At 39.5% G+C, this 24,743-nt stretch overlaps 1 protein-coding gene across 1 annotated transcript in view; it reads right to left on the bottom strand.

Annotated features, from left to right (window-relative positions):
* col21a1 (collagen, type XXI, alpha 1) overlaps positions 1-24,743 on the bottom strand; it is a 129,881-nt gene that overhangs the window by 70,066 nt on the left and 35,072 nt on the right. Inside the window, 4 exon segments of the mRNA XM_058795230.1 lie at positions 10,591-10,644; positions 10,948-11,001; positions 11,079-11,101; positions 11,104-11,131. Of these exon segments, the coding sequence (XP_058651213.1) occupies positions 10,591-10,644; positions 10,948-11,001; positions 11,079-11,101; positions 11,104-11,131 (159 nt within the window).

Here is a 24,743-nt window from a genome sequence, read left to right as displayed (position 1 = left end):
TAAATAAAAGGCACAAGTTTGTCACTCAATCGTAAGTGAACACGTGTGCAATATTTAAAGAATACAATATTTACAGAAGCTGTCAATAATGAATGAATAATGAATTTCTTATATAGGCCTAGTGTATGTACTCCACTGTAACTTAAGATCCTGAGCAAGATGAATTGTTCGTTGTGAGTTTGATAAAATGCTTTAAGGTATAATTTGCTTATGGCAATTAAAAATTAAAAACAAGTTAAAATGGCTAAATCTTCTATACATATTTTTGATTGTTCATTTTCTTTCCTGACATACTCCAATTCGTCTTAAAACACACTAGACCTGCTTATTCTGTGCATTTTTAGCACATTTTGTGTGAAATCATATTTATTTTGTCCATCAAAAGTGTGCTGTCACTTTAATTGAGCGTGAGCGGCGCAGCAAAAATAGACTCGGCGCCGAAACCATCGCTGCAGCGCTGCTCACGCGACGCTCCTGCTCCCGGTGTGACGCCCGTTTCACACCGCAAGCGTGAGCTTCGCGGCAGCATCACGTCAGCGTAACTACAGCGTCACTGCAGCCTCGCCAGAGTATTCACACTGGAAGCGTTTGTTCAGCGTCACAGCAGCGGCTCCAAAACGACATATTTCTTTACAAAGACAACTATAAATTTGTTTTTAGAAGTTGGTCAGTTATAAACTAGAAAGTTTTGAAGTCTTGGGGATTCGGCGTGTAAATGGTCAACAACAAAAACAGCTCCTATCATGTTTCAGTCATACTCAAATATAGAAAGTGCTGTTTATACTGTTTTTTTTATTATTATTATTTTTTAATAATATATACTTTTACCCATAATCTCCATTTCTTATAGAAGCTGTGAATGAATAATGAATTTATGTAGGCCTACTGTATATACTCCATTGTAACATAAGATCTTGAGCAAGATGAATTGTTCGTTGTGAGTTTGATAATGCTTTAAGTTATAATTTGCTTATGGCAATTAAAAATGAAAAACAAGTTAAAATGGGTAAATATTCTATACATATTTTTAATTGTTCATTTTCTTTCCTGACATACTCAATTAGTCTTAAAACACACTAGACATGCTTATTCTGTGCATTTTAGCACGTTTTGTGTGAAATATTTATTTTGTCCATCAAAAGTGTGCTGTCACTTTAATTGAGCGTGAGCGCAGCAAAAATAGACTCGGCGCGAAACCATCGCTGCAGCGCTGCTCACGCGACGCTCCTGCTCCCGGTGTGACGCCCGTTTCACACCGCAAGCGTGAGCTTCGCGGCAGCATCACGTCAGCGTAACTACAGCGTCACTGCAGCTGCAGACTCGCCAGAGTATTCACACTGGAAGCGTTTGTTCAGCGTCACAGCAGCGGCTCCAAAACGACATATTTCTTTACAAAGACAACTATAAATTTGTTTTTAGAAGTTGGTCAGTTATAAACTTGAAAGTTTTGAAGTCTTGGGGATTAGCGTGTAAATGGTCAACAACAAAAACATCTCCTATCATGTTGTTTCAGTCATACTCAAATATAGAAAGTGCTGTTTATACTGTTTTTTTTTTATTATTATTATTTTTTAATAATATATACTTTTACCCATATCTCCATTTCTTATAGAAGCTGTCAATAATGAATGAATAATGAATTTATTATGTAGGCCTACTGTATATACTCCATTGTAACTTAAGATCCTGAGCAAGATGAATTGTTCGTTGTGAGTTTGATAAAATGCTTTAAGTTATAATTTGCTTATGGCAATTAAAAATTAAAAACAAGTTAAAATGGGTAAATATTCTACACATTTTAATTGTTCATTTTCTTTCCTGACATACTCAATTAGTCTTAAAACACACTAGACATGCTTATTCTGTGCATTTTTAGCACGTTTTGTGTGAAATATTTATTTTGTCCATCAAAAGTGTGCTGTCACTTTAATTGAGCGTGAGCGCGCAGCAAAAATAGACTCGGCGCGAAACCATCGCTGCAGCGCTGCTCACGCGACGCTCCTGCTCGACGCTCACGCCGCTGCTCCTGCTCGGTGTGAATGCACTCATTTGTTAACATGGGCGCCGAAAAAAATACGCGCTGCTCACGCGCCGCTCACGCTTGCGGTGTGAAACCGGCGCAAGATTCGAGCTAGGATAACATGACCGGAGCAGCTGCTGTTGCGCAAAAGGGTGAGAATGGTGGCGCTGTTTCGAAAACCAGTGTAAACAAACAATGAAGAAGAGTATCCCGGATAAGAGAGTGGATGCTGAGTTCTTGTCATCGTTGGTATTTGAGAACAGATTTATTCTCACATGTTCTTCATACAGAATAACATTTCTAATAATTCTCCACTGAATCATGTGATCTGTAGAGCACGGTCTGTTTTCTTCCACGTGCACGAGTATTATGAGTCAGAGCGCGTTCACTCTCTAGATCTTCCGCATTTAAAAATAGACATGATTATGACTATATATTTTCTGTATGTGTTTTGTATGCAGATCACGGTATTTCTTATAGCAATAAAGTATGTTTATGGTAGTCATTATATATATATATATATATATGAAAATATATAGTCATAATCATGTCTATTTTTAAACGCGGAAGATCTAGAGAGTGAACGCGCTCTGACTCATAATACTCGTGCACGTGGAAGAAAACAGACCGTGCTCTACAGATCACATGATTCAGTGGAGAATTATTAGAAATGTTATTCTGTATGAAGAACATGTGAGAATAAATCTGTTCTCAAATATCAACGATGAGAATCAAAATCAACTATAAATCACAATCGGAAGTTATTACAAGCACTCCATGATGGTTTAAAGTGGGTAAGCAAATACATTAATAATTAAATACATTTTCAAGTACCATGTGCTAATTGTACTTCTAATTATATTTTAGGATGTGGCCAATTCTTGTAAGCATTATAGCCTAAATAGTTTGTGTTTCTGGTGTAGAACCAAACTTTGTTTATCTTAATTTACATGTTAAGTCCACATACCAGACACATCTGAGGAAAAATGCATTGTTGGTCGGCGCTCCCTAGCGTGCACGTGCCAATTAGCAGAAGGCGAACATTCGTTTCGCGCTCGGTGTGAAAGCACTGTTTGTCGGCGATTCGCCTCGCTTTTTCGCATCGCGCTCAGTGTGGAAAGGCCTTATCTGTGAATCTCTGATGATCGCACGAAGCTATATCAACTCACAGCCATGCAATGTCAAAATAACTGCCTGAGAAATTAGAAACGTCACTGAAACCCTTTCAGGTTTAGCCAATCGGAAGTGGCTTATAAATAGCCTGCGTAATGATGAACAACCCTTAAACAATTGTGTGTTTTTAGGCTTAAGCAATGAAGAGGCTTGTCCAAGAGCACTACAGGTGTTGATAGACTTAGCAACCTGGTACTTTTCGTAAACATGCAAACTCATCCATCACGCTATGAAAAGGTAAGGATCAGTTAATCATTCTTATGTAGAACTAATTCACATTTTGTGACAGGCAAATTAAACATTTTCATGTGCAAGTTGTTAAAAAAAGTAGTAATGCAATGGTATTCTTGACTGCGGGTACTATGTATACTATTATTAATTCCAATCGATTGTTAATATGTTGTTATAGTCCAGGTGATATGTGAAAATAATGTTCACTTTTTCATAAAAGCATGAAACTTGGTACACTTGTATAGTTTGCGGCCCTTAACAATTTCAGAAATGGAGCCATCACAAAAACACCTCATGGTTGCCATGGCGACCATTTTACTTTCCGCCATAACCAAATGATGTATTTTGTGTCATATCTCCTGAACCAAACATGATAACACAGAAAAGGTGATGTCTACCCCTATGTTTTGATGGTCAGTGATTACAGTGATCCCATATACAGAAAGATAAACTGTTCAGGTCTAGAGTTAAAGGTGAAATCAGCAATGTGTGGAAGTCACAGTATCTGAGCATCACAGGACAGAGTTGTCTATTATGTTGTCCACAAGGGGTGGATTATGTTGTGCATGCAGGTGAATCTCTAATATTTGATGTGGAATACGGGTGGAATAATATTTATGTGTAGGGTGTGGTGCGGGTGCAGGTTGGACGGTGACAAGTACGGTCAGGTTGCGGGCCCAATAACCAAGACTGAGCAATGTAGCCAATCACACTGCCACTGATTGACAGCTGCAGTGATTATATTAAAAGGAAGGGTCTTTGCTTTCTTTCTGTATTTAAATTTATTCACAATTTGAATAAAAGTTTTAATGAGTTTTGTCTACCTCATGTTGGAGATTTAATGCAGGTGCGGTACGGGTCCCTGTTTTTATGGGTCGGGTATGGGATTAAATTAGTGTTGCTGTCAGATAACGAGTCGGGTGTTCTGTTAATTACTGCGATTGTGGGAAGATCATTTCACCAGCCAGGAAAGGTGAATGAAAATGCCTCTCTGGGATGTTACCATGAGGCATCGCTTACTTACAGATCTCAGGCTTCTGGAGGGGATGTAGATTCGTAAGAGTGAGTGGAAGTAGAATGGTGCTGAGCCTGTGACTGTTCTGTACGGAAACATCAATGTCTTGAACTTGATTCGTAGCCAGTGCAGGGAGATAAAGAGAGATGTGAAGTGGGCCCTTTTGGGCTCATGGAAGACCAGTCGTGCAGCTGCATTCTGAAACATTTGTCGATGTTTGATTGCACATGATTCTACCTGTGTCCAGCTAGAAGAGCATTAGTCCAGCCTAGAAATGACAAGGGCCTGGGCAAGAAGTTGTGCAGCATGCTCTGTTTGGAAGGGCCTGATCCTCCTGATGTTGTGCAATGCAAACATGCATGATCGAGCTGTCTTTATGGTCCTTGAAGCTCAGCTGGTCACCAAAGAATGATTTTTGATTAACCTAGCAGGATGATGAAATCATGCTGCAGAGTCGGAGTGGCAGGGAAAACGAGAAACTCAGTCTTTGCCGGGTTGAGCTGCAGGTGATGTTCCTTCATCCATGCCGAGATGTCCGCCAGGTGGCCTGAGATCCATGCATCTACTATAGGATTGTCTGGTTGAAATAAATGATAAAGCTGTGTGTCATCAGCATAGCAATGGTAGGAGAAACCATGTGCATGTATAATGAGTCCCAGTGACGTAGTGTATATGTTGAAGAGGAGGGGTCCAAGAACTGATCCCTGAGAAAACCCAGTGACCAGTTGATGTTCATTGGATACCTTTCCTGAAAGACCCACCTGTGAGATAAGATTCAAACCAGTGGAGTGCAGATCCAGTGATGGTGTCAAAAGTGGCAGATAGATCCAGCAGAATAAGAACTGATGATTTGAAATCAGCTTTCGCTATCTGCAGGACTGCAGTGACCGATAGCAAAGCTGTCTCAGTTGAATAGCCGCTGCTGAAACCTGATTGGTTAAAGTTCAGTTGGTCATTCTGTGAAATAAATAATGTAACTGTGTCTATAAAGGTGTGAACCAAATGGTCCATTCCATTAGAATAACAAAGGAAAAGCATTCCACAGGAACCTCTTGTAGATTGCAGGATCTCCAGCAGGAAGGTCCTAACAGTATCTGTTGTTTCTTGCCCTTTTGTCTCCAGGTATAAAAGTCTATCCCACAGACAGAACTTTGGGAGAAGCTAGGATTCATACAAGGGATTGTTTGAAGGAAGACATGCTAACATCGCTATTGAAGGACTGTTACACTACCAATAAATTCTTCTCCCCACAAAAATTTTGGTCAAGCCAACTTAATTTTTTTGTATTAGAGAAATCTAGTACACCCAAAAGACTGCTCAGCAAAAATACAGTAAATATGATGATACATGGGGAAACATTTTAGGTTAGAAGGGGTAGTATGCACTGGCTTGTCTAGACAGATATTGTCTTGACAAGAAATTAAAGTGGATCATAAAGTGTCAGTTACTGTATTTACATCCAGAGATGAGAAATGGGTGGGGAAAGATGGAAGGGTGAATGGGAGAGTAGGTTTTGCCTAAAAGTAACTGGTAGAGGAATTGGTGGCACACAGGTAGTAATATGTAAGTTAAATGTAATAAAGAAATGAGCAGAGATGTCTAGAGGTTTTACCAAATGTTGTCTGTGATACAACTGCATGTGTAAATTAAGTCAAGCTGGTTGCCTAATTTTTAGTGCTTGTGGTGGTAAGCCATTTGAGATCGAATGAAGCTAGGAGTGGAAGTGGAAGTCTGCAGTGTAAGGCTTCTCCAGATGGATTTTGAAGTCACCAAAGACTACAAGTGGACTGCCATCCACAGAGAATGAGGACAGCAGCCCATACAGCTCCTCTATAAAGGTGCCAGTTGACCAGGAAGGCGATAAATCATTACAATATGGAGATTAACAGGAGCTGTTACCATAATAGCATGAAACTCAAAATAATTTTTATTGCATAGGGATGAGTGGGTTGAGTATTTCCAATTATTAGAAATGAGAAGACCAGTACCCTTCCAACCTGATGGGGGGTGAGAGAAAGGGAAGTTGTTAGAGAGAACAGCAGGGATTGCGGAGTCTACTGGACGAATCCAGGTCTGTCAAGCTAGTGCTGGGTGGTATGACCAAAAATTTATATCACGGTATTTTTCAAAATTATACCGGTTTCACGGTATATGACGGTATTTATTTTTTTTCATGCATGACCGGTGGTAACCACATTTTCTACTGATGGAGAGAGGAAAAACTGCAGTAGATTGATTTAGAAGGCCATATTTTACTGTCATGATGAGCGAATATTGTAGAAAAATTCCACACTAAATAGTGACTAAACACGACTCATTAATACATGTTAACCAGGAGTCACTCTTATTTATAATCGCGACCTCGTCTGATAAAATCAACATGCATCTAACGTTACACTAAAGAGCGGCTATGCGGTGGTTTTGACTATTACTTTTTTGTCTCATGCAGCGCACTGCCTGAGTCTGAGTAACAAACTAAAAAATAAACAAAAAAGTGCATAATATTAACAGATGAACTATGCCCATATTTATAATCCCAAACAGTAAGTTAGCGGCATGTGCTTGGAAACGCTGTTTTGTACTCATTTATTGACGAGTCTGCGGCGGTACGGCCAACTGAATGCGGTGCTTCTCTGCTGCTCGCTGCACAGAACAGACGCAGAGAGACGCGACACTGCTTCGGGAGTCAGATCTCGTGCTCGCGGGGCAGCACTGGAGACATCTTCCAACTGAACCATAGGTTTATCCAAAAATGTCGCTAGGTATGTCAGTTTGTATATTCTATGGAAAAAAGCTGCTAAAAGGGTTTGAACGTTGCTAAATATAGTGCTAAAGTCGCGCTCGTGTGTGTGAGACGAGGGAGCTGATGGCAGCACGCGGTGGATATAATGGATGAGTTCTTCTGTGTCATCACGTTCTTCAGCTTCAGAACGTTCACGCTTAGTAACACATACAGCTGTGTCCTCGCCACAATGCAACAGTGAAAAGAGACCCCTCTCAAACAGTGTCGCGTTCCGAACGTTATTTAAATAACACCGGTATTGCGGTATTTTAAAAATTCATATCATAAGAAAAATAAACACCGGTATTCGGTATGAACCGGTATACCGCCCAGCACTATGTCAAGCCCAAGATACTAAGAGCAGACTGCGAAGCAATGGCCAAAATGAAGTTTGTTGACAGCTGACTGACAATTCCAGAGACCCACAGAAAATGACAGAGGTGCAGTAGAAGAGGTGCAGATAGGACGCAGCTTAGCAATATTTCATTGCCGTCTGTGTGTGATGTTAGAGCATTGTTGAACAAGAATGTATTGGAAACATACTACTGCCTACCCGACTCTGCCTGAGAGGTAAGGAAAAATACACTTACTTAAGATGATATTTTTTGTATCTCTGAATTGATACTGTATTCTTGAAAACAATATTTTATTGTACTATTGAATAAAATATTAGTTAAGCTGGTGTGTGGTAGGGCTGGTCCGAATACCATTTTTTGAGCTTCGAAGCTTCGGTAGTAATCAACACCAAATATTCGAAGCTTCGGAAAGAGGGAGGTGAACATATTCTTCTCTCTAATAAAGGCAGGAATCTCTGTGTGTCTGTCTGTCTGCTTGTATGCATTTTTATTATGTCAAGAACCGTTCAACCAAACGACTTCACCAAAGGTGGTGTGTTGGGAGTGCAGTGTGACATTTTGGTGCAATATGGAAATGCGACACGTTCAGAATTGATAAACTTTTAATAAACTACAGAACAGCATGAGCCGGAAGCAGTGCGCCTCCAACGTGATCTCATGATAATTCGTATGTATTTTACGTAAAATGTGGTTCTATAAAACGTATATTTACTTGCGTTTTTACAGGCACTAAAACGTACAATACTTACGTATTTTCAGCATCTAAACGGAGCAAATACTTACATATTTTCAGCATTTAAACATACAAAACTGACGTATTGACGACATCTAAAAAATAAATCCTTATGAATATTGAAATCGCGGCATTAATTTTATTATTAGTTGTTTTTAGTTGTCATATCAATTACCTTGTTTTCAATTGCATCATTAAATAGTTTACTCGTTTACTTAATACGAAATGATAACATTTCGTTTTGTTGTGTGATTTCTGCTGCCAGCTCGTTTCCAATAATAGGCCTACATAATGTTAAACAAGACTTCACTTTAAACCTTAAAATAAATAACATTTTAAATCGTTTAACCTTTACTTGTCATGTACTTTGTTTGCCATGGGCCACAAAAGGCGTTTTCTCCGACATGCTGTGACTGACAACAGAACTATACAAAAAAACACCAAAACCGCAACATAATTACGAAATGAAACGATTTTATTCGTGCGCTGTAATCCAGATCTTCAGAATCCATACGACTGCGAGGAACAGACCCAAATCCAAGCCTTTATTCGACGATCTTCAAATCCATCCAGAGCAGCAATTCCAGCGACCGTAAACAGCAAAGCCCGCGCTGACTGACGCGTTCGTTACAAATTCAAATGTTGCCGCTTCAAACGACAGGTTTTATGGCAGGATAATCGAACGCTCATTGGCTCTCGCCTGCATTCGTCACAGATTGCGACATGCCGTGTTTCTGGTGAGGTGTGTATTTGAATGATGCTAGCACGCGTGCGCCTTCACAGAGAGCGAGAGGATCTGGAAAATATTTTCAGCGATTAACAACATAAATTCTGCTCTGCACCTCGCACAAACCTACTGTATTCCGCCAGAGAGGACTGCGACTGCAACGCATGGTCATTTGGATTACTTTTGGTAGTGCTTTTGACATTTTTGCAATAAATAAATGATTGTAATTGTATTTACCTGTCTGTCATGTTTTTCTTATACTGTACAGAAATATCTATGTTTAGGTTTAGATGCAGGAGTGGGATTAGCGACTATAAAAACATTTTTAATGCTATATTGTTACTAAAATGGTTATTTTCCTGCATGTTTCCGTCAATTGCGTTTTATATCCTTTTATAAAATGGTATAAAATGCTCGCTATAAAATGGGTAGGTTAAGGGGTCTAAAATCTAAATTGCTTATTAATAAAATGTTAAAAATGCATATTCGCTGTAAAATGGGTAGGTTTTATCTCTTAATATAAAAGATCCGTAAATATTTGTACATTTTTTAGCTAAAAAATACGTATCGATTTTTACGTTTACGTTTTTACGTATCGTTGTAATCCTTGACCATCAAAACATAGGGGTAGACATCACCTTATCTGTGTTATCATGTTTAGTTCAGGAGATATGACACAAAATAAATAGTTTGGTTATGGCAGAATGTAAAATGGTCGCCATGGCAACCATGAGGTGTTTTTGCGATGACTCCATTTCTGAAAATGTTCAGGGCCCTAGCCTGTACAACTGTACCAAGTTTCATGCTTTTAAAAAATGAACATATCACTTCAAATTTTGCACATATCACCTGACTATTAGCAATTGTTAGCTAATGGACTATTATTTGAAATGCAAATGTTGCATACAAGACCCTTGTTAACACGATATTAAAGATGCTCTAAGCAATTTTTGAAAAACGCTTTTGGCCGCAGTGTCAGATCATGTCCCAAAACACACTTGCAGCAAATCAGCAGTAAGGGCCATGTCTTCTAATGATACAGCGCTCAATTTGAGTGTACAAGATGGATATTAGCAGATCGACTAACGTTATAGATCGAGAGAACTGGAAGATAAAAAGAGGAAAAAATTGGCAAAAATCGCTTAGTGCACCTTTAACATGTAAGACATGTAAGTAGACTACCATCTCTGAAGATTGTGGCCAGGTCCACATGGAATAAGGACCCACAGATTTTCACCATATTTTGGCTAATTTGATAATCCTTGAATTGGAAATAAAAGTGTAGTACTATCATCTTCAGTTTAGACATTTTAAATCCATTACACAGGATTCCCCAAAAGATGCCCCTAAGAATTTCCACCAAATTAAAGCAAAATCCCATATGTGTGATTAACTCCAATTAAAAAAAAAACTTCAGAGAAAAAAAATAGGATGTTCCTACATACAGTCAGTTGTACCTGATATTTACCATCAACAATAAAGCAGCAATGGGCAAAAAAAAAAACTATTCCATCTATAGTATTTATTAAACATTTAACACTTTTAAAACTGACCTTTTCACCTGGTTTGCCAGGTGGCCCAGGTAACCCTGGGATACCGCTGTCACCCTAAAGACAAACACACACACACTGAAAAAAAATCATTTCGGTAAATTCAGCTCAATAAGTTCTATAATAATCTAATAATATTAGAAATAATATCCACCTTAACTTAAATATACTAAGCAAAATCTAAACAAAACCAGTCACAAGTATTGACTCCAGTAAATTAAAAACCTTGGAATATGTGTGAGGGATCTGAGTAAAACTGACTCTGCGTCTAAATACTTACAAGAGCATATGTGAATATATGGTGACTGAACATGTTGCCATAATTAAGATACATTTAGGAATAAAATCATAGCTTCTTACCGTTTCCCCGAGACTTCCCTTTTCCCCCTTATGCCCATCAGCTCCACGTGGCCCCTGCTCAAAAAAAGTGATGATCAAGTATCTCTTGAGGTTTTACAGGATATGTCCATTTCTGACTCATACATTCATACCTGCATGCCGGGAGAGCCTTGAAGCCAGGACTTCCTCTAGAACCTGGGACACCCTTCAAAAAAGAAAGAGTCTTATATTAGTCTGTCCCACAGTCATGCAAATGAATATCAAGGTCTGTCTGGAAGAACACAACACAAAAAGGTCACAGCTTTCAATCTTTTCCCACATTTTAATGTTTCCCAAATTCCACAGGGATCATATAATGAAAATGTTTATTTGCCTTATTCATTTGAGATAAAATAGTTTGATATAGTGTGAACTGATATAGAATCATATATTGATATAGTGTGATACTGCAAATTTCAGAACTCAAAACATCCTTCTCAGCCCAAAATGTGCATTTATCTACTTTATATTTTATTGAAATAAATTTGAATTTAATTTAAAATTGATCTTTTATTGAGGCTACTGTAAGCCTCAAAGACTTTTTACAAAATTTGCAATTACAAATATTTTAAGGCATGACTTCACTGAATGATTGCATGGTTTCAGATGACTATGTGTAGACAATAGAGTTCATACAGGCCAGAGCATGTGAGCGGAGCACGGAGCGGGTTTTTATCCAAAGGCCGGAGCGATCGCTCTGTCTCGCTCCGGTTCCGCTCCGATACCGCTCACACCACGAGTCTAGGAATTCACAATCACGTACGGACATGCTGCTCATATATTATTGTAGCCCAGTTTGTGCTGAATATGGTGTTTTTAGAATTCACCTGTGCCTTCAACAATTAACAAAACTGTCAGCCTACACTTCAAAAATCGTTCGTTGTGAAGGAGAGATGGAGTTCGTGAAACATTTCCAAAAGCAAACCGACAGGTCATACAGGTGCACAATTATAGGATATAGGCTGCCTGGCGGACGCGTCGTGGAGCGGGTTTGCTGCGTGTTGATTTTCCTTTCCGCACCTATGTTAACAGATTAGAGCAGCCACACTGCCTGCGGAATACGCGCGTATCAGGTGCGGTCCAACCACACTGCAAACCGCGGCCCTGCGACAGAATAGAAGCGAAGCGGATTTTTTCCGCAGCAGTCACGCAACAAACCCGCTCCACGTCTGCCACGCAGGCAGTGTGTCCCAGGCGTAACCCCTGATTTACACTGCACGCATCTGCGGCACGTTACGACTCCGAAGAGGTTTCGTTCCGTCCTCCACACGGTGCCAACTTACACCAGAAGCATTTCATAAGCGAAGCGGCAGGATTCGCGAGACCACGTGATTCGCCAGTCCAACATGGTTTTTCTTGATTTTTTTTTTTTAAAGATAGTTGGCTAAATGTTTGTTTTGTCCAGTTTAATTCTGTTTACTACTCATACAACTCCTGCAATTAAACTCCATGCCTTGTTTTTTTTTTTTTAATTGTCCTTGTAAAAAAGGATTTTTAGTGTCATATAACAATGTGTTTTTCAACTTCGAGGATGAAACTCTCCTCATCCATTTCCGGTCTCCAAGCAAGTATATATTGATGTGAAATACCAACGGGAGTCTGCACAGGGTGTTTATTTTGAAATTGGCAGGATTGTTTGACTTCTATTTTGTATTTGCTGTGCGGTTTAGACGCGGCGTGCGTCAAAAATAGACTAGGCGCCTTTGAAACGTGCCGCGGCGCGTCTGGTGTAAACACAAGCATTGACTAGAGTGGCCACAATCAGCTCCTGTGGCCGCGTCGGAGCCGTAACGTGTCGCAGATGCGTGCAGTGTACATCAGGGGTAAGGCTTCGGTTGAAAACGGCAGGTGTTAGGCATGCAGAGGAATTTTAAATTTGAGCGAGGGTTGAGCGATTTCACCGGAGCGGGATGAAATAGTAGGTGAGCGTGGAGCGGAATTGAGCGGAGCGGTCTGCTGCGACTTTGAACGGTGGAGCGGACACCCACGTGAGCGGGAGCGGAAATTCTGACCGCTCAGCTCCTCTCACATGCTCTGATACAGGCACTTCATGAAAGTGTAGGACTTTCAAGCACTTTTTAGTTTTATTTTCAAGGAACTATACAAAACATATTTTTCTTAAATTACCTTTTATTTTCTTCATCCTTATAGAATAGAATAGAATATAAACTGTACTAAAGTAATACATATTACAGAATATTAAGTAAAGATTAAATATAAAGGAGTATATTATACAGCAGGGCCGTCCTTTGGGCGGTGTAACAGTGAACGGTCAACAGTGGAAATGCGATCGCGAAAGGACCGAGGGGGAGCATGATCTTGAATGTGATTACATACAGGTAACTGCACAGTAATACAGTCAAACTCATCCTAGTCTTTTACTGAAGCTTGAACCCTGAAGAGCTCTAAAGCCTAAAATACATCTTAGGTGGGCCGGGGCAATCTATTCACAGTTTGAGCGGGGAATATTGCGAATAACATTAGAGACTTATTTAATACCTTTTGTTCAAAATATATATTTGTTTCTCATCTGTGCAAACCACATTCATTCACATATTCCTTTTAAAGGGGTCATATGATGCAATTTCAAGTTCCCTATCAAAAGCTACTCTCGATGCTGTGCTTCAATAACGCTGATGAGAACATTATTTGACCCCCCGTGAAATTGGTTCGTGAAATTCGATCTCAAGGATGCGTATATTCACGTAGAAATCTTGCCACAACACAGGAATTTCCTGAGGTTCGCTTTCGGGGGCAAAGCTTACCAGTATCGGGTTCTTCCATTCGGCCTAGCTTTGTCATCCCGCACGTACACAAAATGCATGGATGCAGCACTGGCTCAAGTTAATTTATGTGATAGTTATATATATATATACACACACATTTCTTTTTTCCTCACATTCTTTCTTGTAGCAATTCCCTCTAAGTCACATACCTGACTCAATGGATCATTATAGAGCTCATTATGCGGGTCTTTGTCTTCTCAGCTGTGAATCACAGCATTATCCAGGAAAGTTCACGCCCTCTCACATAGACCCTTTCTACTCAAAAAGTGACTTAGAAAATTTAAATCAATATATTGTTTTCTCTGAATGAGTGAGTAAGATTATTTTCAGATCATTTTGAAGCAAAAATTCTAGGCTACAAGATCCAGTTCTCAAAAGTCTTGTGAACAAATGTTCTGTATGTGTTTTATGGCCTTATTTCAGTTACTTTAAAACTTTAGTTTTTCTCTAACCACGCATACACGTTGTTTTCTCAAAAACACAATCACGTACGGACATGCTGCTCATATATTATTGTAGCCCAGTTTGTGCTGAATATGGTGTTTTTAGACTTTAGCCATTAAAATGTTTATAAGCAACTGAAAAAAGCACAAATGTCAGGGCATGTCAAAACTTCTCCGGGGCCCCAAAACACCCTCAGACCCCAGAGGTCGACAAACGCATATACGCGTTTTGTGGCATAATCTCCTGATAACGCTGAAAAGAACTTAAATTACACTTTCAGTTTTGATCATACAGATAAGAGCAATACATCAATTGAATCTGTAAAGGGTCTACTTTTTATTTGTATAGCACGCTGTTCATATTTAAATTAACTGAGGTGAGCCAGGTCATGTACACACCCCCGAGAAATGGCATAAAACGTCAAGCTTCATCATAGAATTACTTACTTTTTCTGCGCGTTTGGATGATGGCATGTTACACGGGTGAAGAAGCACTTCGGATGGTTCTGGACAGCGACGAAGAGTTTACTTTCTCCTCAGAGCAAGAACGCGACTCAGATGACGAACGTTTGCATTTTGAAGAGCGTCTGGACCCAGAGGAGGATATAATTCCTGACGAGTAAGTCTTTTTATTATTAACTTCATGAGTTAAAATGTTGCTCAGCTATAGCCTATTTTATATCTAAATGTCCAAAGAGGCTATTGTCAGACTAAAATCAGCTATTCAGAGTAAAATTGGTTGAAATATGAAATATCTCCTTACAGGCCACTTATAGTTTTGAATGTTGTACAATGCGCGTATACAACTATATGTGTGTATATATATATATATGTATATATATATATGTGTGTGTGTGTATATATATATATATATTAGGGGTGGCACGGTACACAGATGTCACGGTTCGGTACGTACCTCTTTTATTTATTTATTTTTTATCACTTATGTGCTACCATAGATAGTCTCGTGACAGCTTCCGGCGTTGTTTGTTGTCAACGGTTGTCAAGCTAGCCAACCGCGAAGTACCTTAAAATAAATAGGAAAAGATTGAGAAGATTGGATAAGTTGTGCTCCTTTTTTTGGAATACTTGAAACCCTTTTTTTTGTGAAATACTTAATGCGGCCCAGCCTGACCCAGACTCTACCTCCAGCGGTCCCCAGGTAAGTTGAGTTTGAGACCCCTGCTTTAAAAGTATACTCCCTTGTCAGTCTATGTGAGAGACCAGTTCAGAATCAGCACATGGTCACTGTCTAGGAGGCTTTGTTTTCAAGTGCGCAACTCATGGCATTCGCTGTTCTTCTGCTGGCGGTTATCAAACAGCGTTGCATTGCTGTGGGCGCCCCCTTCTGGATTGGGGGTGAATTGTCTGTATTCGTTGTAAGGCTTCATGAACTGAACCGAGACGCCCGTACTGTGATGGTTCGGTACGAATAAATATACCGTGCCACCCCAAATATATATATATATATATAATAATGCATATATACAATAAAATATATGTAATTCTATATGCCGATATAAAAATAAATACAATAGATATCTCTTTCAAAAATTAACCATGCTTTTATGTATGTATTTATTTATTTTACATTTTGGATTGTTTAGACCAGTGGTTTTTCAAACTTGTTCCTGGGGACCCACAGCTCTGCACATTTTGCATGTCTCCCTAATTTACACACCTGATTCAGATCATCAGCTCATTAGGAAAGAGCTCCATGAACTCAAATGAGTGTGTCAGATAAGGGAGACATGCAAAATGTGCAGAGCAGTGGGTCCCGAGGAACAGGATTGAAAACCACTGGTTTAGACTATATTTTTCCAAATGGTGAAATTGTTCACCAACTAGCTTTTGTTCGCGAATATCTGATGTGGTAAATGTTTTGAATGCGTTATACCTGGCCATTTGCATTCTCGATCGTCTTAGGTGTAAATGTCACCGGTAAGTGGCCAATCGACAGACATATACGCACGTTCCATTCTTATCAGTGATGCAATTTATTATCAGTTATGCATCTTCTGGTAATTGCTAACAACAGTTTCAATTTTCATTTAGGACTGTGGCTGCATCACCAGCTTCTTGCACAGGAAAGGTATGTGAGTGTCGTCCAGTTTTGAGTTCGCTGGAAAATCACAATCAGCAAGTGCACAATATAGCGTATAGTAATTGTACTTCTATTATGCCTATATGGTAATATTATTTATGGTTGGGATAACACAATAAGTAAATCTTCCTGTATGGGTTTATAGAAATTGTACTTTTGTTATGCTTATGTCCCACATGAAAAAATACTAGCCTATAGTAATTTATAGTAAATGCTATAGTGTTTTTGAACCATACTATAGTAAAGTGTATTATACTGTATAATACAGTATTTATAGTATGTTTTACTACAGAAAACTGCATCGTATTGTAATATAATATACCCTTGTTTCTACCCTCGTTATATTATAGTATTTTTCCATGTGGGTATGGTAATATTAATTGTCTTCTTCTTTTTTTCTACAAATTAGTACTAGTATCAGTTAACATCCCAATAATGTTAATAATGTAGTTTATTTGTGCAAACAGCATGCTTATTTTTTTTTTCCAATTACAGATGTGAGAATAACAGTGCAAAAGAACCTGCGGCAAAGAGAGCTAAACCAAAGAAGCAGCCCACTCGGTCATGGAAAACAGACTGATGTCGACATGGCTCCACAGGCCCTGAGATTCCTGCCCGCACAGGAACCTGGACCACAGCTAAGACCATGTGATGCACACACACCCATGAGTCTGTTCAAGATGTTTTTTTCTGAAACTGCTGTGTCAACTCTGTGTCGAAACACCAATTCTCAGGCTGCCAAGGCACGTGCAAAGGGCCATAAATATAAATGGACAGACGTCAACATCAGTGAGCTGTACTGCTACATTGGGGTACTCTTCTACATGGCCATGGTGAAGTTGAGGTCCATCAGAGACTACTGGCGGCAGGACAGTCTTTTCTCTGTTCCTTTTCCTGCCACAATCATGTCTTTTCAGGGTCAGACCCCTCATGGACACTATCCAGCATGCATGTAAGAGGCCATCTATCATCCAAGAAAAAATTTGTCAGTGGATGAAAGAATGGTGGCATGCAAAGCAAACACAGGAATGACTCAGTACATGAAAGCCAAGCCAACCAGGTGGGGCTTCAAGTTGTTTGTTCTTGCGGACTCATCAAATGATATACTGCAGATTTTTCTGTGTACACAGGAAAGAACAACTTTCCCACAGGCCATGGACTGTCATATGATGCTGTGGCATTTCTGTTAGACCGTACAGTTTTGGGCTCTGGGTACCATGTATATACATTGATAATTTTTACACTAGTCCCAAGCTCCTAACAGACTTATTAGCTTTGAAGTTTGGTGCATGTGGGACTTACAGAGACAACAGAAAAGATTGCCCTCGGAATGCAGCTAACTCAAATCACTAAAAAATCTGTGAGGGGCTCCATCAGGTGGATTCGAGACAAACATCTTGTGTTTGTGAAATGGATGGACACACGAGAGCTGTCTGTCTGTTCGACCATCCATGCTGCTTATACAGGAGACACTGTGCAGAGGAGGGTGAAAACACAAAATGGATGGAGGACAAAGAGTTTTCCATGTCCTGCACCTGTGACTGCCTACAACCAGCACATAGGGGGGCGTTGACCTGTCTGTTCAGCTGTTACAGTACTACAGTACACAGCACAAAACAATGAAGTGGTACAGAAAGCTATTTCTACACTTATTGGACATTGCTTCCGCCAATGCTTTTATTGTACACAAAGAGCTTTATGGCATCATGAGCCACAAGGAGTTTATGGAAGAACTAATTGCAGAGCTCTGTGGTGTGTCACAGAAAATTACATCAAAACGGACCAGTGTTGACCATGTGCCTGTTCCAGGAGCTGAGCAGGCCTCAGGTGCCACTGCTCATAGCCAGACATGTGTGCTTTGCAAAGCAAAGCATGACAAGAGGCAGGACACTCCTTGGAAATGCCAGGCATGTGATGTTCAATTGTGTGTTCAACTTGTGCCAGTGGGGTAATACAAATAATCTTGTTTTCTGTTTGACATAAGATTATATTTCTTACCCCATTGGCAGATTATTTTGCTTGTTTCAAGCAAAAACTCATTTAATTTTGACGTTTTTTTCTGAAAACAAGACAATAATTTTTACTTCTCTAGAAAATCCTTCTTGATTTAAGAATTTTTAGATATTTTGGCTGGAAACAAGACTAAAACTATAAGTAAGAAAAGCATTTTTTGCAGTGCATAAGCAAACACTTTGGAAATACCAGGCATGTGATATTCATTTATATATTTCAACATGTGTGTGTGTATATATATACATATACATATACATATACAGGTGCTGGTCATATAATTAGAATATCATCAAAAAGTTGATTTATTTCACTAATTCCATTCAAAAAGTGAAACTTGTATATTATATTCATTCATTACACACAGACTGATATATTTCAAATGTTTATTTCTTTTAATTTTGATGATTAGAGCTTACAGCTCATGAAAGTCAAAAATCAGTATCTCAAAATATTAGAATATTTACATTTGAGTTTGAATAAATGACCATCCCTACAGTATAAATTCTGGGTATCTCTTGTTCTTTGAAACCACAATAATGGAGAATACTGCTGACTTGATAATGATCCAGAAGACGAACATTGACGCCCTCCACAAAGAGGGTAAGTCACAGAAGGTCATTACTGAAAGGTGTGGCTGTTTACAGAGTGCTGTATCAAAGCATATTAAATGCAAAGTTGACTGGAAGGAAGAATTTGGGTAGGAAAAGGTGCACAAGCAACAGGGATGACCGCAAGCTTGAGAATACAGTCAAGCAAAGCTGATTCAAACACTTGTAACAAAATAACTAAAATATAATAAAATACCTAACTACATAATACTACTATTGTTAGAAATTGCAACAAAATTAAAATAGAAATATAAACTTTTGAACTGCGGGTTTCGTCTGGTCAGAGGAGAACTGACCCCCGACTGAGCCTGGTTTCTCCCAAGGTTTTTTTTTTTCTCCATTCTGTCACAGAGGGAGTTTTGGTTCCTTGCCGCTGTCGCCTCTGGCTTGCTCAGTTGGGGACACTTAATTTCTAGCGATTATCGCCGATTTGATTGCACAGATAATATTTAAACTAAACTGAGCTAGACAATGACATCTCTGAATTCAATAATGAAATGCCTTTAACTGAAAATTGAGTGTTTAATCTTATCATTATACATTACTGACACTCTATCCTCCAATTTGATACTGTTAAGTGCTTTGACACAATCTGTATTGTAAAAGCGCTATATAAATAAAGGTGACTTGACTTGACTTGTGAGAGCTTCACAAGGAGAGAACTGAAGCTGGAGTAATGCAATCAAGAGTCACCACGCTCAGACGTCTTCAGGAAAAGGGCTACCAAGCCACTTCTGAACCAGAGACAACGTCAGAAGCATCTTAACTGGGCTGTGGAGAAAAAGAACTGAACTGTTGCTCAGTGGTCCAAAGTCCTCTTTTCAGATGAAAGTAAATTTTACAATTCATTTGGAAATCAAGGTCCCAGAGTCTGAAGGAAGAGTGGAGAGGCACAGAATCCATGTTGCTTGAAGTCCAGTGTGAAGTTTCCACAGTCTGTGATGATTTAGGCTGCCATGTCATCTGCTGGTGTTGGTTCACTGTGTTTTCTGAAGTCCACAGTCAACGCAGCCATCTACCAGGAAATTTTAGAGCACTTCATGCTTCCTTCTGTTGACAAGCTTTATGGAGATGCTGATTTCATTTTCCAACAGGACTTGGCACCTGCCCACACTGCCAAAGGTACCAAAAGCTGGTTCAATGACCATAGTGTTACTGTGCTTGATTGGCCAGCAAACTCGCCTGACCTGAACCCCATAGAGAATCTGTGGGGTATTGTCAAGAGGAAGATGAGAGACACCAGACCCAACAATGCAGATGAGCTGAAGGCCACTATCAGAGCAACCTGGGCTCTCATAACACCTGAGCAGTGCCACAGACTGATCGACTCCATACCACGCCGCATTGCTGCAGTAATTCAGGCAAAAGGAGCCCCAACTAAGTATTGAGTGCTGTACATGCTCATACTTTTCATTTTCATACTTTTCAGTTGGCCAAGATTTCTAAAAATCCTTTCTTTGTATTGGTCTTAAGTAATATTCTAATATTTTGAGATACTGATTTTTGATTTTCATGAGCTGTAAGCTCTAATCATCAAAATTAAAAGAAATAAACATTTGAAATATATCAGTCTGTGTGTAATGAATGAATATAATATACAAGTTTCACTTTTTGAATGGAATTAGTGAAATAAATCAACTTTTTGATAATATTCTAATTATATGACCAGCATCTGTATATATTATAGTCACCATGTTTGCTCTTTCTTTGTCATATCATTGTGGTAATCACATCCATTTTTTTTTTCTCATGCAGTTTCAGCTGTCTCCCGTTGTCCTGCATTCAAGTTTCCCGCCACTGTTTTGGATATTGCACCTGCAATGTCTTGACTCTTGTGTTGTTTATTTGTTTGTTTCTTCCTAATAAACTGTTTAACTGCACTCGCAAGTGTATCTCAATTTATTTTGTGTGATAGCTAAGTAAACTTAGAATATATATTGTAGAAAATATATAGAAAATATATTGTTTTCTGTGAGCAAGTAAACAAGATGATTTACATATCATTTTGAAGCAAAAATTCTAGGCTACAAGATCCAGTTCTCAAAAGTCTTGTGAACAAACTGAAAAAGCACAAATGTAAGGGCATGTCAAAACTTCTCCAGGCCCCCAAAACACCCTCAGACCCCAGAGGGTTAATATGCGGGGCATTGAAACTGCTTTCGAATGCACGATCGCTTTTACTTTCACTTTCGAGATTTGCGACCGCACATGCTCTGTGTAAACTACACCGGCAGTACATACCACACATTTTACAAGATCAGATGGTTGTCAGTGGTGCTCAGGATGTGTAAATCATTCGCCATCATCCTCAGTCATCTCTCCTTTTCTGTTTTTTCCCGACATAAAAATAAAGGGGATTTAATATTGATAATAAAATTGAAGACATTGTATGATTATTCCTTAAAGATAAGGTTTTAATAGTTTTACTAGTAGTAGCCTATTATGTTCTGCCCAATGTCTTCAAGTGAAACCGAACTTTTATTTTGACGGGTTGCCGTGAATACCTTTACATTTCTGTATATGATATGAGGATAATTTTACTCAAATGAAACGTTCGAATGCTCATGAAGTGACTCTCAGAGCAGTTCTGGAGATGTTGTTCATGTATTTATGTCCTCATTTAGTGAGACAACAGACGTTAATATCACCGCAAGCGTCGCTTCTGTATGAGTAAACAAACCTGAGCGTCTGCGCCATACATTAACACAGAGACACGCAGAAGTCATATTTAAATAGACGTTTTGCGGCTTAATATTTACAAATAGGAGTGGGAGTGTGCTCACTTGTGTGTGCGCTTACGTTTGTTTGTGTGTGTGTGTGTGTGTGTGAACCGGGGCGGAACTCTGCTGTGTGCGCGATAGAGAGAGCGCGACCATGTAACGTAGAGACAGAAATGACACGCCGTCGTGTAAATAAGATAAATAACATGAGGCTATTTAGTTTGTTTAATAAAAGAACAAGGTATACACCTGTTCTATAAGGGAAGGTAACATTGAATGACTTCTTTTGTGGTCTGGTGCTATAGAGAAAATAAAATTAAATAAAATTAACTTGACCTTCAAGGGGGGGGGGTGCCGTTGGGGGGGCGGGCCAAATAATGGTAGGGGAAACACTGCAGACACCAACCCATCCCTGCACATCACATCCCCAGCACAGCCTGGAACATAACATTTATTTCCATGATTTGCCATTTTCACTATTATCCTCGCTTGTTTCTTCACAATACCCGCAGAACTTCGGATGATTCGGCTGTGCAGGTCTGGCTGGCGGCTGGCATAGAACATGGGCGGGTATATAGAAATGTTGGGGGCGTAACTATTAGTGATCTCAACTGTAACGTCATAGTCGGTGTTATGTTCTGATTCGCCTATTTTTCAGTGGTCTTTTGCTTGCACAAGATTTACATAAGAAGGAGGGATCAATGGTGTTTGAGGCTCACGGTATGTCATTTCCATGTACAGAACTGTTATTATTCAACTATGCCAAGGTAAATACTGTTTTCTATTATATGGCACCTTTAACTGAAGTTGCTTTTCCAGGTGTATCAGACCTTACATTTGTAAAAGCTAAATTCAATCATTTCAAGGACTTTAAGGACCTTGTGCAAACACTGTATATATACAGTGAGGAAAATAAGTATTTGAACATCCTGCTATTTTGCAAGTTCTCCCACTTAGAAATCATGGAGGGGTCTGAAATTGTCATCGTAGGTGCAAGTCCACTGTGAGAGACATAATCTAAAAAAAAAAATCCAGAAATCACAATGTATGATTTTTTAACTATTTATTTGTGTGATACAGCTGCAAATAAGTATTTGAACACCTGAGAAAATCAATGTTAATATTTGGTACAGTAGCCTTTGTTTGCAATTACAGAGGTCAAACGTTTCCTGTAGTTTATCACCAGGTTTGCACACACTGCAGGAGGGATTTTGGCCCACTCCTCCACACAGATCTTCTCTAGATCAGTCAGGTTTCTGGCCTGTCGCTGAGAAACACAGAGTTTGAGCTCCCTCCAAAGATTCTCTATTGGGTTTAGGTCTGGAGACTGGCTAGGCCACGCCAGAACCTTGATATGCTTCTTACAGAGCCACTCTTTGGTTATCCTGGCTGTGTGCTTGGTCATTGTCATGTTGGAAGACCCAGCCTCGACCCATCTTCAATGCTCTAACTGAGGGAAGGAGGTTGTTCCCCAAAATCTCGCAATACATGGCCCCAGTCATCCTCTCCTTAATACAGTGCAGTCGCCCTGTCCCATGTGCAGAAAAACACCCCAAAGCATGATGCTACCACCCCATGCTTCACAGTAGGGATGGTGTTCTTGGGATGGTACTCATCATTCTTCTTCCTCCAAACACGTTTAGTGGAATTATGACCAAAAGTTCTATTTTGGTCTGATCTGACCACATGACTTTCTCCCATGACTCCTCTGGATCATCCAAATGGTCATTGGCAAACTTAAGTCGGGCCTGGACATGTGCTGGTTTAAGCAGGGGAACCTTCCGTGCCATGCATGATTTCAAACCATGACGTCTTAGTGTATTACCAACAGTAACCTTGGAAACGGTGGTCCCAGCTCTTTTCAGGTCATTGACCAGCTCCTCCCGTGTAGTTCTGGGCTGATTTCTCACCTTTCTTAGGATCATTGAGACCCCACGAGGTGAGATCTTGCATGGAGCCCCAGTCCGAGGAGATTGACAGTCATGTTTAGCTTCTTCCATTTTCTAATGATTGCTCCAACAGTGGACCTTTTTCACCAAGCTGCTTGGCAATTTCCCGTAGCCCTTTCCAGCCTTGTGGAGGTGTACAATTTTGTCTCTAGTGTCTTTGGACAGCTCTTTGGTCTTGGCCATGTTAGTAGTTGGATTCTTACTGATTGTATGGGGTGGACAGGTGTCTTTATGCAGCTAACGACCTCAAACAGGTGCATCTAATTTAGGATAATAAATGGAGTGGAGGTGGACATTTTAAAGGCAGACTAACAGGTCTTTGAGGGTCAGAATTCTAGCTGATAGACAGGTGTTCAAATACTCATTTGCAGCTGTATCATACAAATAAATAGTTAAAAATCATACATTGTGATTTCTGGATTTTTTTTTAGATTATGTCTCTCACAGTGGACATGCACCTCGATGACAATTTCAGACCCCTCCATGATTTCTAAGTGGGAGAACTTGCAAAATAGCAGGGTGTTCAAATACTTATTTTCCTCACTGTATATAAGATTATATGGACTACTTTTATAATATGTTAATGGTGCCTTTCGCAGCTTGAATAACATTACCCTTCCACCGCCATTGTATGGGACAGGTTTGTTGTCGGTAGGGTGTTACCAAATGTTTGCTTACCAACATGATTTAAAAGAACCAAAGTCTGACAAAAGTAAAACTTGGAACACTTCCAACACACATTCCAGTACTGGAACAGTACTTAACTGATGTGAGGTATGTTTGCCAAACAACAATTTATCTCTCTGTTGTTTTGCTTACTTTTTAGATGTTTGATTCAGTCTCATGTTCCCTCTTACATCATACTTAGCACTTACTCACAACACATTCTTTCTCATAAATTTGCATATTGTCAAGTTGTGCCTAGGTTTCTGTGTTCAAGGACTCTTATTTTGGTATTCGTTTTGTGGTATCCATGTTCCTTTCCTGTTTCCTTTGTTTCCTTGGTTTCAAAGTATGTTCTCATTGGTTTCCATGGTTTCTTGTTTTGTTCACCTGTTTCTAATTTAGTTATTGTTTACCCTATGTATATTTAGACCCGCTTTCTGTTCGGTATTTGTCCATTCTTGTCAAGATATGTTTTGTTTTGCTATTCTC

This window comes from Onychostoma macrolepis, chromosome 13, assembly GCF_012432095.1.
Source record: "Onychostoma macrolepis isolate SWU-2019 chromosome 13, ASM1243209v1, whole genome shotgun sequence".
NCBI lineage: Eukaryota > Metazoa > Chordata > Actinopteri > Cypriniformes > Cyprinidae > Onychostoma > Onychostoma macrolepis.
Note: the sequence above shows the minus strand (reverse complement) of the source record. Positions and strands in the feature narration are given on the sequence as shown.